Here is a 13,611-nt window from a genome sequence, read left to right as displayed (position 1 = left end):
GATATATCAATACTATTATAGTTGATTTACACACCTCTATTTAGCACGTTGTTTTGAAAAATTCACTTGATGCGTTAGTGTTAATGTGTTGATAACTGCAACTTTAAATCATGGCGAACACTTATTTCGATGAGTATGAAAACTTGGAGGTAAATAAGATTATAAAACATGTTGTGGAACTGTACTCATAGTGACCAAACTGCAGATCCACGAGCTCATGCTGAAGGATCGTCCTCGGCAAGAAGCCTACTACAATGCGATATTGGGGAATAAGGATCTGTTCAAGGACAAGATCGTAATGGATGTTGGTGCCGGCACGGGGATTCTGTCCGCCTTTTGTGCGAAAGCCGGCGCCCGTTTGGTCTACGCCGTGGAGGCATCCAATGTGGCCACCAAAGTTGCCCTGGATTTGATTGAGGATAACGGCCTGACGAACGTGGTGAAGGTGATCCAATCACGTGTTGAGGAATTCGTACTGCCTGCCGAGGCGGAAAAGGTGGACATCATTGTGTCCGAGTGGATGGGCTTCTACCTGCTACACGAGGGCATGTTGGACTCTGTTCTCCTGGCCCGGGACAAGTTCCTCAAGGAGGGCGGCCTCCTGTTCCCCAGCGAGTGCACCATTTTCGTGGCGCCCTGCTCCGTGCCATCGCTCTTTGATGATTGGCACAACGTGGACGGCATCAAAATGGACACGTTTGCCAGAAAACTCAGAACCCAAAAGTCATCCAGGCCGGAGATTACGCATCTGAATCCGCAAGATCTTCTGCACGAGGGCGTCGTCTTTCACTGGATGAATCTGCTGGATGTGGAGGCCAGCGATTTGGACAGCATTCAGTTCAAGGAGGTTATAACAGCCCAGAAGGCGGGCAATCACCAGGGCTTCTGCATTTGGTTCGATGTACGGTTTCCTGGCGAAGAATTTGTTCTAAGCACATCGCCGCTCTCCCCGCCAACGCATTGGAAGCAGTGTGTAGTTGTCCTGCCCGAGGAATCCTGCGAAAATCTAGAGGAGAAGTCACCCATTGCATTTCAAATCACAATGAAGCGCAGTGCTGCCGATATGCGTAAATACAATCTGGAGGTGGATTTGCTAGACCCCAACACAGAGGAGCATCCAGTGCCTTGCTCCTGCCATATGACGAAGTGCATTCTGACGGAAGCTCATCTAAAAATGATGGACACCTCATGAGTTACTTGCCATCTCGGAATCCGAACAACGATCTGTGGGGAAATCAATTTATTTAACATGTTTAATACAAATACAATATATATCTCAGTCAAACTTAACGTCTAGTCCAGCACTTTCAAAAATGTAATTAAAATAACTTTACGCAGGGCGCCGGCTTCACATCAACAACCGCTGCAGCCGACTCTGAAGTTCCTTGAGTGAATGTTGAAGACGATTAGTGTCGGGCTTTTGATAGCAAATATTCAGGCAGGCGGCCACTATGTCTTGAGCCTTGCCAACAATTCGTCGTCTGCAAGTCAAATGTGAGTGTAAGTATTTCGAATCGGCTTGCATTTTAGGTCACTGCACTTACTTTGAACGGTACCAAATAGATTGTGAGTTGTCTGCCAGAAGCGAGACCACTCGTATGACGGATTGTATTAAATGCCACTCATTACCTTCGTTGGCCCACACTCGTTCGTTCATTGAAATCATTCTAAAAGTTTTTAGAAGTTTAGCCTTGAAACAATTTTATCCCAGCGAAAACCCTTCAATACGTACCTCGAATAGTACTCCAGGAGCAGTTCAATGTCCAGATTCATGCTCACCAGTTTTTCTGGCACTATACCCGCGGGCAATCGCAGTTGGCAGGCTTTAACTTCCAGTTCCCGTATGAGAAAGGCGAACGGAAAGCAAACTCCAGACTCGCCGTACTCCCTTACCAAGATTTCGATTTTCGTGAATAACCTACTGCTGCGCTCACTAGTTGTGCCCGGCTTATCCACAACGCTGTTGATAATGTTGCCCCAAACGGACTCGATCAGTAGGGGGTCGTTGTGATGCGAGCAGTTGAGTATGGACAATTGGCACTCCCAGAGGTCGTAGGGCTCCGCAAAGTGCTGGTAAAGCTGAGTTATATCATACAACGCATAGTTTAGTTCCTTAACAGCCGTAGCGGCGTTCAGCTGATCGCTAGCCAACTCTGTCATTGCGGCAAGCACTGTTTTTTGAACTCGTGCGATGTCCAGCTGAATTTTGAAATTATGTTATTAAATATAAGTCACCACATCTTTCCAGAGATCTGCTAACGTACCTTATCCTCCAGCTCTTTCAGGAATATTCCATTGTTTAGTGAAGAGCCAACGTTACCATTTCGCATACACATAACAGCACGCACCAAGTACTCAATGCGCTGCTCCAGATTTATGTTTTCACTGCGTGTCATAGCCAAATTGTCCAATATATGGGCTGCCTGGGAATGATGGCCATTCTTTTCGTAGTACTTCCACAGCAAATCGATAAGAACGACATTATCCACGTTTTGCGACACACTGCGCCGCAAGAACTCTCCTAACGACGGCTCGACCACGTCTAAAAGCTCTTTGGGCATGTCGTGGGCCAGCAGCCATTCGTAGAGTGTTATATGAATGAGCGGGTCTTTCACCTTCAGGGTCTGGGCCACTATTTTTGGAATCCTTTGAGTAGCACCGCTTTTCGCATCGGATGCTTTAGCCGTACCATTAGGTAGATTTATCGATTTATCCTGAACGTGCGACTTGTTGCATACTCTCTGGTAGATATGGTCCAGCATAAGTTGCACTTCCTTGTAGTAGGCCATCCTAAGAAGGGGATATATTAGTTTTTCCAAAAAAAAAAGAAGAAACCTCTAAAGAACTTACCTTGTAGCAAAGCATGTGTAACCCTCGCGATCTTCGGCGGGTTCCCCATTTTTATAGTAATGAACACCAACCTCCTCTGGATCACTTTTTGAGGCACAAACAGCCGAAAGCTCGATCACTCCCTCAAAGAAGTCAGCCGATATGAATTGCTGGCAAATACTATGCAGTGGCAATGTGGGAGCAGCTTCCTTGCACATATGCAGGGTGGTTCGCAGCAAATGTTCCTTTTCGCTGGCCGAAGTGCAATTCTTTGCATTCATCAACAACTCGGTGGCCTTGTAGGTCACGTCATCCTCATGCCTGTATAGGTTGGGGCAGTTCTCACGTAAGTTCTTGGACACATCGGATACCCCCGCCGCGTCCTTCAGATACAGATTGATCAGCGAGATGATCAAGAATGCGCAAACCTCGGAACGTGTAATCAGAAGATCCCGGAAGGTGGAGCATGTCAACAACTTCTGATGCTCCGGACTGAGTTGCACGCATATCAGTTGGAAGGAATGCGAGTTTAGAATGTTCCACAGGGATATAACCTCACAGGCATGTTCTGGAAACGACGGTAGATAAGTTCAAGCTTTATGATTTGATATCCCAACTTTACTTACTGACAAATAGGTTGAGAGCGGAAAGCGAACGTGTTTCCTCTACTTGAGCCTGCTCGGACGATACCTGTTGCTCAGGAATTGGCAGTAAAGTGTTGCCCATCATGATGGTGTTATATGAATTGGTTCTATCCAAATGGTTATCAAATGACACTCGAGTAGTAGTCGCTGGAACAATTGTATAATTAAGTACCTTAACATGCTTTAAAAAGTTTACGACTTACAGGAAATGTCGTGCACAGAATGCACCTCCAGAAAGCTGCGCAGGGAACGCAGATCGGATAGCAAGAGGGCACAATCACTCTGACTTAGATTGGAGCAAAACTGCTCATTTACACAGCGCATTTGCCAGACAGAATGCAGCATGCGGGAGACATACATGTAAAGTCCGTCGTGCTTGGCCGAGAAAACGATTGGTGAGTTCTCGTTACTAACCGCCGCCTGTGGTGGCTGCATATTTCCAACTGATAAAAATAAAAAAATATATGTGTTTTCTTTTTCGCAATCTGGAAGGGCTTATTTAACTCACTTGGACTTATGGGCTGATTGAACTGCGATCCAGGAAAACCAACTGGACTATTTGCCACGCTATTTGGCATTGGCGTGGACATAAACATAGGTTGACGCTCCCTAACATTTGTCGTATTCGGACCCAGTGTTTGATTAGCCATATTGCGGTTGCTGGCGTTGAGGAACTTTTGATGCTGATAGCATGGCTCTCCACCGTACAGCATAAACGCCTGAGCGGCCCACAAAGCAATATTACTGCCACGATAAGTATCCGATGTGGCCAGCAGCAGAGCCGTGACACATGCCTCTCGCTGATTCTGCGACTGGAAGAACATCTTCACTTCCTCGTGATGTGGGCCATTGCACAACATAAGGATCTGGCGCAGTACGTCCACCATTTTAAGCACCTCTATGATATGTGTGCCTTGGTTGGTGAGCAGGGCTACTTTGCGGGAGTGTCGGGCACTGTTTAGGGGTGACTTCCGCAGTGGCGACGACGGTTCATACACCTCAGCCAATCCCCAGACAACTCCATCCAGGCTCTCCAGAGCCGTCGACTCCACCAGGTAGGTAAAGTTAACCGATGGGGCAGAGCTGAGCGACCAGAGCAGATCCTGCTCATGCTGTTGTGTTGTGATCATCAACATGGTTCCCTCCGTGTAGTGAGCGGCATGCACCTGCTTTGGCTTGTTGGTGGTGGCATTTGGGGTGTAGCCGGGCGGTAGACGCACGTGGAGCAGAAAAAGTCCATTGGGAGCCTCGGCATTTGGCGACAGTGGTGGCTGAACTGATGGCTGACCAAATCCAGTCTTCTCACCTGGACTGCAAGGAACCGCGGGACCAAATTGTTGCTTCACATTTAGCGACGTTGTGGAGAAAAAGAGCCGCACACCACACTGAGTAACGGCCACAAGATGTAGTTTGCCGGCATCGTCGGCGGTCAGAGGGCAGATGGCTTTCACACATTTAAAAATGGACGGGTCCACAGTCCTAAAGTTTATATAATGGGTAATTATTAACCATACAACAGTTAAATTCTTTGCGAAACTAGCACTTACGTGATCAGACTAACTGCTTGATTCGTAATATCGTTCTGGGTGATCCGACCGAGTCTTCGAGCTGTCGTGTAACTCGTACTGATGTCCCAAGCCTCAATGGCACCTTTTTCCGTAAGGACATAGAGAAGCTTGCGACTGTTATCGATCTCAATGTGTTCGATTGGATCTACTTCCTGCAAACGAATCGCGCTAAATAGTTAAGGACACTTTTTGAATTAAAAACAATAGTTACCGAAAAGACCTTCAGAAAACTGGGAACCATATAGGAGACCAGTCCTTGGGAGAGATTTATCTTTTTGCATCGCTTGCCAAACCAACTGGACTCTGCCTGGTAGTAAACTTCATACAGGCAGCCATCGCGACCGCCCAAAAAGATGCGGCCGTCGTCCGTTCCTTTGATGACGCTGATGGACACGTTGTCGGTGGCAATCACAAAGACTGGCCGGTTCATCAGCTGCATTTCGTTGTACGCGCCCTCACCAAATGTCACGCCCAGGACAATGACCTCAATGGGCGTAGTGAGGAGCAGAAGGTACTTGACGTCCTGCACAAAGACGCCGGGTTTTGGTTTCACCAGGCCAACGCTTACGATCAGATGGCTCAGGCCGTCGTAGTACGCCACATCTCTCGTCTGATTGAACGTCCAGATGTAGATTTCTGAATCGATAGTCAGCCAGGCACGTCCGATTTCCGGAAAGAGGCCCATGGTGCAGTGGCATTTTATGTCTGCAACGGGTAGGATCGGAGATTGGAACGGATAATTCTATGGGCTGATGCCCAGAATACGTACGTTTAAAGTGCTCCAGAATCTCGTTGGGAATAGCCGACTTGGTCACCGTTCGCATTTGTTGTAGGTTATGTGTTCCATCCGATTTCAAAAACGACAGTGTCTGGTAATCGTAGTCATTGAGTCCGCTCATCGTGGCCCGCCCATGCTGGCTAACGCCGGTCAGCTAGAAAGAACGTATCATTAGACATGGAGGAGAAGCTGGTAAACATCCGTATCCAGTACATACTTCCAGCAGACCCGGCTTATTTCTCTCCAGATTGTAATGCCATTCCAGCATACTGGTCGCCGTCGTGAAAAAGTCTAGCTGTGCTTGCGGAAGAGTCATCGTGCTGATAACTGTGCTGGGGCGGGCTAACTCGGGTGCAATGCTAACTTAAAATGCCGTCAGACCACTGTTTTGATATAAAACTACAAACTAATCTGCAGATTTGGCCGACTGATGCTTAATATACCCACGCTCCCGCCATATGCTAAGTGTTACCAGATAATCTCACTTTCTCTGTATTCTTTTGGTATATTTCGGTTGAATATTGATGGATTTCACAATTTCAGACGGTTTGGCGGGGTATTGCGCAATCGTCTGTCACAAGAAACATTTGAAAACATGCATGTAAGTAATATTTTTATTATAATTCCTTTTACTTCTAATGCACGTTGCACGATAAGAACGCGTATATTGATAAAGAGCCAATAAAATGCAATTAGAACATTTAGTTTTCAACCATCGCAACGGTTAGTAGGGATATTCAATGGGTTTAAAGACTTTTAGAAAACGTTGATAATTTTATATAAACAGTAGCTGAGCTAATTCAAGTATATTAAAAAAGGCCGTACCAATTCCCAAAAATATTTAGAATATAAAAAGATTTGAATATAAAGAAAAAAACTATGTTGAGCGCAACAGGTGTGTTATTCTCTTAAATCAAACTACTGATTGAATTCATCATTTTACAAGCTTTGCCAATGGATTTTGTAATTGTGATTGAAAACGCTTTCCCAAATAGACTTGATTTTAGCCTTATTTTCAAATAAAACTTAATAAATAAACAATACTACTGTAACTCAACACAGAAACTGCCGCGCTTAACAGCACAATGCAAGACGTTAACAGCACACCAACGGCACATGGCGCGCTAAATTTAGCTCATTTTGTGCGCCTCACACAGCCACATTAAATTTCCCTTCTTTTCTTTTCCCCGTTTCCGGTGAGTAGTGTGTTCCGCGTTATATTTTTATTGAAATTTTAACCCAAAATATCTCCAAAACCACCCCTTTCAGCGAGGAGTCCATCCAGAATTTGTGTCATACAAACGAGGGACTAACGGAGCGTAAGTTTTGTGTGAAAAGGCGTCCCAAAACATCGAATCGAGTGATCCACTGAAACGGCTATTGGCGTGTGGCACTGAAGAGCCGCCGTTTTTCCATTTCCGCTGGGATGGATGATCCATAAACAAATTGGAAAACAATATGCATCGCGTGTTTTGCTAGCCCGATGTGAACTCTGCGATTCGGTGTTTGGAATGCTCTGTGACAAGCACTTGTAGCCTTGCTAAACTAATAACTAATGTTTTTGCCGACAGTGTCATCAAGATGCGTACCATCAATTCCAACCAGTGCGTGAAGATCCCCAAGGATATCAAGGCCTCCGTGAAGGCCCGTGTGGTGACCATCACCGGCACCCGCGGCACCCTGAAGCGCAGCTTCAAGCACTTGGCTCTGGACATGTACATGCCCGACAAGCGCACCCTGAAGGTGGAGAAGTGGTTCGGAACCAAGAAGGAGTTGGCCGCCGTTCGTACCGTCTGCAGTCACATCGAGAACATGATCAAGGGTGCGTACTGTTAGGGTAAACACAATAGGAACACTTTCATAGCCAGGTCTTTCATTTGCCAACCACACGGGAATTTAATAATAGCAACTGAGAAGTAACTGAGTTACTAAATTCCATTCATACATATCTATTTCCACATATCCACAAATTTCTTTAAAATGCTAGATAGTTAGTGAATATTTTCAGTGTGTGCTGGCCAAATAGATTCGGCATTAGGTTCCTAAAGACATTTGCACTAAGTAGCACACAATTAATTGAAATTACTCTCTCGCCAGGAGTCACGTTTGGATTCCAGTACAAGATGCGTGCTGTGTACGCCCATTTCCCCATCAACTGTGTCACCTCCGAGAACAACACGGTCATTGAGATCCGTAACTTCTTGGGCGAGAAGTACATCCGTCGTGTGGAGATGGCTCCTGGCGTCACCGTGGTCAACTCCACTGCCCAGAAGGACGAGCTTATCGTGGAGGGAAACGATATTGAGTCTGTCTCCGGATCTGCCGCCCTCATCCAGCAGTCCACGACCGTCAAGAACAAGGATATCCGTAAGTTCCTTGACGGTCTGTACGTGTCCGAGAAGACGACCGTTGTGAAGCTAGAGTCTTAGACTTTTAGAATGCGTTTCAACCTAAAATGTTAATAAAAAAAAACCAACGGCCGAAACTTTCAATAAGAAATTTAGTGTCTTTAAACTTTTGTAATATAATGTATTCTGATTTTATCATAATGCTCAACAAAAAAAGTGATGAATGTTGAAAATTCGTAGGTAAGATTGTTATTTCTCTTATTTATTTATTTGCAAAGGTTTCATAAGTTCATGATAACTTGGGATTAAAAGCGCTACAAAAGGACCTTTAAGAAGAGATCCCGCTTAAGGCAGAGGTAGTCCTCTGCTGGTTCCCTCTGGCACACAAATGGAAACTGAACCTTGCACTCTATATCGTGATACCCAAAGGCTCCATTGTAATTGGCGAATCCAACACAATCCTCTTCGGGAGAAGCGTTGTTCGGTTCCCGGGGTACCCAATTTAGGTACGGCACAGTTTCGCCGTTCCTGGCGAGTAGAAAGGTGCGCCGGTTACCCAGGCAATTGATGCCAGCCCAAACGGAATGATGCCAGCTTTGGGTGAAGGATAGCCCCATACTCTTTAGGAACTTGGTTGTAAGGAGTTTGTCCTCTTGGTTGTCGAGCACCATTAGTTCGGCACCAAGTTTTCGACAGCTTCGATCGGCAACATGCCAGTTGGCCTGAAATAATATTGTTGTCTAAATAAAATGCTTGTACGAGGTATTGTACCCACCTCCTGCAAGGATACGTGGTAGCACTTGTTTCCGACTCGACTAAACGGCAACGGACACGTCTGTGCATTGGCACATTCGAGGATCAGAGCTACGAGTAGGAAACCAAAAGACCCTTTGATGCACATGCTCATGTTTTAGGTCCAACTGTTATGACTGAATGCTAGCGACTTTTAAACGCTCGGCAGAGACCGATTTTTTATTGCGAGCAGCAGGGAGTTAATATTTATTATGTGTTCATAACGTTATCTTAGGCAAATTAAGGCAATCAGTGCGAAAATGGCAACTATGTACAACGACTGCGAATTTATTACAAAATGTTCAAAGTCTGTTAATTTACTATGCCATCTGGACTAAGGAAAAAACGCCCCTTTTTCTGAGTATTTATGTGTCGTTTTCCAGTTGTTTGCTAAAAGCTCTGCAAGTTTGTGCACAATCAATATAACATTTTGTTGTATTTAGTTTAATACAATATAATGACATACCGAAATAGCGGTCGAATGTAAACTTGTCTACGCCACTGTATATTTAAATTGCACAAAGGAACATAAGAAAACGCTTATCATTTTAATATGAAAGATCTTTAAAAAAAAGTGGAATTATGGAATTACCATACACCTGTCAAGCCTTTAAACGTTAAAATCAATAATTTCATGTTAATTTTGCTTTTGTTTTAAGCCTTGATATATAGAGAATATATAAATAAATAGCAAGTATTTGCATCTTATAAGCTACATCTTTGCAAATGTGTCCGAAAATTTGGAAATAATCGCTTTAAGTACGATCGATAATTTAGGGAATAACTCACATCCCTGGGCGTCTAAAAACTGTTCTGTTCTCTTATTCACTGAACGGCATTTGTGACGAGTAGATCGTGAGAAAGTGCAACTGTAATTAGTGTAAAGATGGATTTACCACCAAACCCTGGAATTTCTCGTGGACGTGGACGTGGTCGTGGAAGAAAGCCCGATGAAGAGGCGAATCGCGGCTTGGCTCCTCTGCTGGTAGGCATTTTCATGTTTTATTTATTCCATGTGGAAAATAAGCTTGGGCTTGTCTTTTAATATGCATCCCATTTCGATGTCTATGTAAGATCAGCATGCTAATCACATGTATGAGAAAAGTTGCATATTTTATTAATGATTCATGAAGAAAACATGCATATGCACATAATATTTATATTTTATTATTTCCTTGGTATTTCTTGGTTAAAAAAATACATATGTACATGCATTTTACAAATAATAAAGCAAATAGGAACGAGGCCATTCAAGGTTATTCATAAATGTAATTGTATGTACATAGTTTGTACATAAAACGATATCGTACTAGCTGTATATGTGAAGCATATGTAATGCAAACAATGGCCGAAAAGAACTACAAAAATGTCTGTAACACGTTAAGGTCGAATAGCATGTACATCATTTTGCCATGATTTGTTAATAACATAGATTTTAATATGCATGTGACAATAAAAACAAATACATACTTTATTAAATAATACTTTGTTACAAAATAAGTGTAATAAAATTAAATAATAAATTATTTAACCAATTCATTCGCAGGGTCAGTCGTCGAACTCTTCCCACACGGAAAGGAATCAAGCATCCGGAGGCAATGGTGGTGGCGGTGATGCTCAAGTGGGTCCCTCGATGAGGGAGGTGCAAATTCCCAATTCCGAGGGTGAGTGGTTTTATTTGTTTTTCCTCAGCTCAAAGAAGCTGTTGTTCTCCTCACTTCTTTTCAATGCGTTTTACGAATTAATTTAATTCAGGCGATCCGCGTGGCTCCGTGCGCGGCCGTAGGCTAATAACGGATCTGGTGTATTCACGTCCTCAAGGGATGACCAGCAAGAAAGGAGTGGTGGGCACTCATATTACCGTGCAGGCAAACTATTTTAAGTTATTAACGCGTCCAAACTGGACCATCTACCAGTACCGCGTCGATTTTACGCCTGATGTGGAGACCACACGACTGCGTCGGGCTCTTTTGTATGAACATAAAAGACTCCTGGGTGGCTATATCTTCGACGGAACCAACCTGTTCTGCAACAATCAGTTCAAAGCTGTACAAGGTAGCCCCTATGTTTTGGAACTGGTGACGAAGAGTCGTGCTGGCGAAAACATTGAAATTAAGATCAAGGCTGTTGGATCTGTGGAATCTACGGATGACCAGCAGTTTAAGGTCCTTAATCTCATAATGCGCAGGGCCATGGAGGGCTTAGACTTGAAGCTGGTCTCGCGCAACTACTTCGATCCTAAAGCTCAGGTTTGCCCTCTGCACTCACATTTATCCTCACACTCACTTTGGTAATTTTAAAAAACTAGATTAATTTGGAGAATTTCCGCTTGCAACTATGGCCTGGCTATCAGACTTCGATTCGCCAGCACGAGAATGATATATTACTTTGTACCGAGATATGCCACAAGGTGATGCGAACTGAAACTTTGTACAATATTTTATCCGATGCTATTCGTGACAATGACGATTATCAAAGTGCATTTAAGCGTGCAGTAATGGGTGAGTATGATTATGGTTATTTCAATTTTCGTATAGTCCAATTTAAATACTTCATTAAAGGTATGGTGATCCTAACCGATTACAATAACAAAACCTATCGCATTGACGATGTTGACTTTGAATCGACGCCCTTGTGCAAATTTCAAACCAATGACGGTGAAATTTCGTACGTGGATTACTATAAGAAGGTAATATCCGAACCAAAAGCGTAATACATTTTCTATAAGAAAAATCTTTTTCAGCGATACAACATAACCATTCGCGACTTCCAGCAACCTCTGGTCATGTCTCGTCCGACAGATAGAAACATTCGTGGTGGCAATGACCAGCCCATAATGATCATTCCCGAGCTGGCACGGGCTACGGGAATGACGGACGCTATGCGCGCTGACTTTAGGTATGTTTTAATGGAATCTGTTGTGATCCAAAGGATGCTTTTAAATCACCGTTTTTATGATCGTCAGGATGTTGAGGGCCATGAATGAACATACCAGGAGCCCTCCAGATCGCCGCATCGAACGCCTGCGCATGTTCAACAATCGCTTAAAGTCGTGTGCACAGAGTGTAGAGACCCTTAAGTCCTGGAACATCGAGCTGGACACCGCCTTGGTGGAGATTCCAGCCCGCGTGTTGCCACCGGAAAAAATAGTATTCGGCAACAAAATATTCGTATGCGACAATCGCGCCGATTGGACCCAGGAGTTTCGCAACTGTTCGATGTTTAGAAACGTGCACATCAATAGGTGGTACGTGATCACTCCGGCTCGAAATCTGCGCGAGACCCAGGAATTCGTGCAGATGTGCATCAGCATAGCCAGCAAAATGAAGATGAACATCGCCAAACCAATATAGTAAGTATTACTAACTATGATAAAAGCTTAATATAATTTGCCATTCCTTACAGTGAGGAAATTCCGGATGACCGCAACGGCACTTACTCCCAAGCGATCGACAACGCCGCAGCTAACGATCCACAGATAGTGATGGTTGTCATCAGAACTCCGAATGAAGAGAAGTAATTAGGAATGCTAGATTAACCCCAACTAACTACTTTCCCTCATATTCCAACAGATATAGCTGCATTAAAAAACGCACGTGCGTGGACAGACCGGTGCCATCGCAGGTGGTGACACTAAAAGTCATCGCGCCTCGACAGCAAAAATCAGCTGGGCTGACGTCGGTCGCCACGAAGGTGGTTATTCAGATGAACGCCAAATTGATGGGAGCTCCCTGGAAGATAGAGATTCCCCTCCGCGGTCTGATGACTGTTGGTTTCGATGTCTGCCATTCACCGAAGAACAAGAACAAGTCATATGGGGCTCTTGTTGCAACCATGGACCAGAAGGAGTCGTTCCGCTACTTCTCCACCGTAAACGAACACACGAAGGGCCAAGAGTTGTCCGAGCAGATGTCGCTGAACATGGCGTGCGCCCTGAGGTCGTATAAGGAGCAACACCGTTCTTTGCCAGAGCGCATTCTCTTCTTCCGCGACGGCGTTGGCGATGGTCAGCTCTACCAGGTGGTAAACACCGAGGTGAACACCCTAAAGAGCAGTCTCGACGAAATTTACAAAACAGCTGGCAAAAAGGAGGGCTGCCGCCTGACATTTATTATTGTATCCAAGCGCATTAATTCTCGCTACTTTACTGGGCATCGCAACCCAGTTCCGGGCACTGTAGTCGATGACGTTATTACCTTGCCAGAGCGCTACGACTTCTTCCTAGTGTCCCAGGCGGTTCGGATAGGAACAGTGTCGCCTACCAGCTACAACGTTATTTCTGACAACATGGGACTAGACGCCGATAAGCTGCAGATGCTCTCCTATAAGATGACCCATTTGTACTACAATTACTCCGGGACCATAAGGGTTCCCGCTGTCTGCCAGTACGCCCACAAACTGGCTTTCCTCGTAGCCGAAAGCATTAATCGCGCGCCTTCAGCAGGACTGCAGAATCAATTGTACTTTTTGTAAAACTATGACTTTCATTAAACGCGCTAAGAATTTTACGATTTGATATATTGACATTTGAATTTAATAAAGGTATTGCACATTCATTGTTCTACCAATCTGAAATAATTCTTTGTTTTTGACTATAAAGTTCCGTTGCTGGAAAATGCATATTCGTATGAAAAGAGCTTAGTAAATAAGTT

General features: G+C 44.5%; 5 protein-coding genes across 5 annotated transcripts; 3 read left to right on the top strand and 2 right to left on the bottom strand.

The window, feature by feature from the left end:
* Nucleotides 1-31: 31 nt before the first annotated feature.
* Nucleotides 32-1,290, top strand: LOC117150764 (probable protein arginine N-methyltransferase 6). The gene is made up of 2 exons (XM_033317804.1): nucleotides 32-149; nucleotides 206-1,290. Exons 1-2 carry the CDS (start codon nucleotides 111-113, stop codon nucleotides 1,190-1,192), a joined length of 1,026 nt encoding a protein of 341 aa, XP_033173695.1. The 5' UTR covers nucleotides 32-110; the 3' UTR covers nucleotides 1,193-1,290.
* Nucleotides 1,224-6,135, bottom strand: LOC117150753 (nuclear pore complex protein Nup154). Its single transcript, XM_033317793.1, has 12 exons — nucleotides 6,037-6,135; nucleotides 5,811-5,973; nucleotides 5,253-5,746; nucleotides 5,021-5,193; nucleotides 3,982-4,952; nucleotides 3,677-3,916; nucleotides 3,456-3,620; nucleotides 2,851-3,397; nucleotides 2,265-2,790; nucleotides 1,733-2,199; nucleotides 1,545-1,667; nucleotides 1,224-1,481 (listed from the first exon to the last, which is right to left on the bottom strand). The coding sequence occupies exons 1-12, from the start codon at nucleotides 6,133-6,135 to the stop codon at nucleotides 1,349-1,351; spliced, it is 4,101 nt and encodes a 1,366-aa protein (XP_033173684.1). The 3' UTR covers nucleotides 1,224-1,348.
* Nucleotides 6,136-7,028: 893 nt separating this feature from the next.
* Nucleotides 7,029-8,320, top strand: LOC117149985 (60S ribosomal protein L9). Its single transcript, XM_033316875.1, has 3 exons — nucleotides 7,029-7,138; nucleotides 7,391-7,641; nucleotides 7,917-8,320. Exons 2-3 carry the CDS (start codon nucleotides 7,401-7,403, stop codon nucleotides 8,246-8,248), a joined length of 573 nt encoding a protein of 190 aa, XP_033172766.1. The 5' UTR covers nucleotides 7,029-7,138; nucleotides 7,391-7,400; the 3' UTR covers nucleotides 8,249-8,320.
* An 88-nt stretch (nucleotides 8,321-8,408) lies between these two features.
* Nucleotides 8,409-9,103, bottom strand: LOC117149989 (C-type lectin 37Db). Its single transcript, XM_033316880.1, has 2 exons — nucleotides 8,943-9,103; nucleotides 8,409-8,889 (listed from the first exon to the last, which is right to left on the bottom strand). The coding sequence occupies exons 1-2, from the start codon at nucleotides 9,072-9,074 to the stop codon at nucleotides 8,482-8,484; spliced, it is 540 nt and encodes a 179-aa protein (XP_033172771.1). The 5' UTR covers nucleotides 9,075-9,103; the 3' UTR covers nucleotides 8,409-8,481.
* A 664-nt stretch (nucleotides 9,104-9,767) lies between these two features.
* LOC117150059 (protein aubergine) lies at nucleotides 9,768-13,527 on the top strand. Its single transcript, XM_033316933.1, has 9 exons — nucleotides 9,768-9,944; nucleotides 10,506-10,623; nucleotides 10,715-11,208; nucleotides 11,268-11,460; nucleotides 11,521-11,648; nucleotides 11,703-11,857; nucleotides 11,925-12,311; nucleotides 12,365-12,475; nucleotides 12,532-13,527. The coding sequence occupies exons 1-9, from the start codon at nucleotides 9,846-9,848 to the stop codon at nucleotides 13,430-13,432; spliced, it is 2,586 nt and encodes an 861-aa protein (XP_033172824.1). The 5' UTR covers nucleotides 9,768-9,845; the 3' UTR covers nucleotides 13,433-13,527.
* Nucleotides 13,528-13,611: the final 84 nt, after the last annotated feature.

The sequence above is a fragment of the Drosophila mauritiana genome, chromosome 2L (genome assembly GCF_004382145.1).
Source record: "Drosophila mauritiana strain mau12 chromosome 2L, ASM438214v1, whole genome shotgun sequence".
NCBI classification, from domain to species: domain Eukaryota; kingdom Metazoa; phylum Arthropoda; class Insecta; order Diptera; family Drosophilidae; genus Drosophila; species Drosophila mauritiana.
The sequence above is the reverse complement of the archived record's forward strand: the minus strand, read 5'-3'. Positions and strand labels throughout refer to the sequence as shown.

Coding starts and splice junctions, on each gene's coding strand:
- LOC117150764 (XM_033317804.1), top strand. CDS start 111: ATGGCGAACACTTATTTCGATGAGTATGAAAACTTGGAG. Junction 150..205: donor ATGAGTATGAAAACTTGGAG/GTAAATAAGATT, acceptor ACCAAACTGCAG/ATCCACGAGCTCATGCTGAA.
- LOC117150059 (XM_033316933.1), top strand. CDS start 9,846: ATGGATTTACCACCAAACCCTGGAATTTCTCGTGGACGTGGACGTGGT. Junction 9,945..10,505: donor GCGGCTTGGCTCCTCTGCTG/GTAGGCATTTTC, acceptor ATTCATTCGCAG/GGTCAGTCGTCGAACTCTTC. Junction 12,476..12,531: donor AGAACTCCGAATGAAGAGAA/GTAATTAGGAAT, acceptor ATATTCCAACAG/ATATAGCTGCATTAAAAAAC.
- LOC117149989 (XM_033316880.1), bottom strand. CDS start 9,074: ATGAGCATGTGCATCAAAGGGTCTTTTGGTTTCCTACTCGTAGCTCTG. Junction 8,890..8,942: donor ACCACGTATCCTTGCAGGAG/GTGGGTACAATA, acceptor ATATTATTTCAG/GCCAACTGGCATGTTGCCGA.
- LOC117149985 (XM_033316875.1), top strand. CDS start 7,401: ATGCGTACCATCAATTCCAACCAGTGCGTGAAGATCCCCAAGGATATC. Junction 7,642..7,916: donor CATCGAGAACATGATCAAGG/GTGCGTACTGTT, acceptor CTCTCTCGCCAG/GAGTCACGTTTGGATTCCAG.
- LOC117150753 (XM_033317793.1), bottom strand. CDS start 6,135: ATGACTCTTCCGCAAGCACAGCTAGACTTTTTCACGACGGCGACCAGT. Junction 1,668..1,732: donor CTCCTGGAGTACTATTCGAG/GTACGTATTGAA, acceptor AAAAACTTTTAG/AATGATTTCAATGAACGAAC. Junction 1,482..1,544: donor TCTATTTGGTACCGTTCAAA/GTAAGTGCAGTG, acceptor TTTGACTTGCAG/ACGACGAATTGTTGGCAAGG.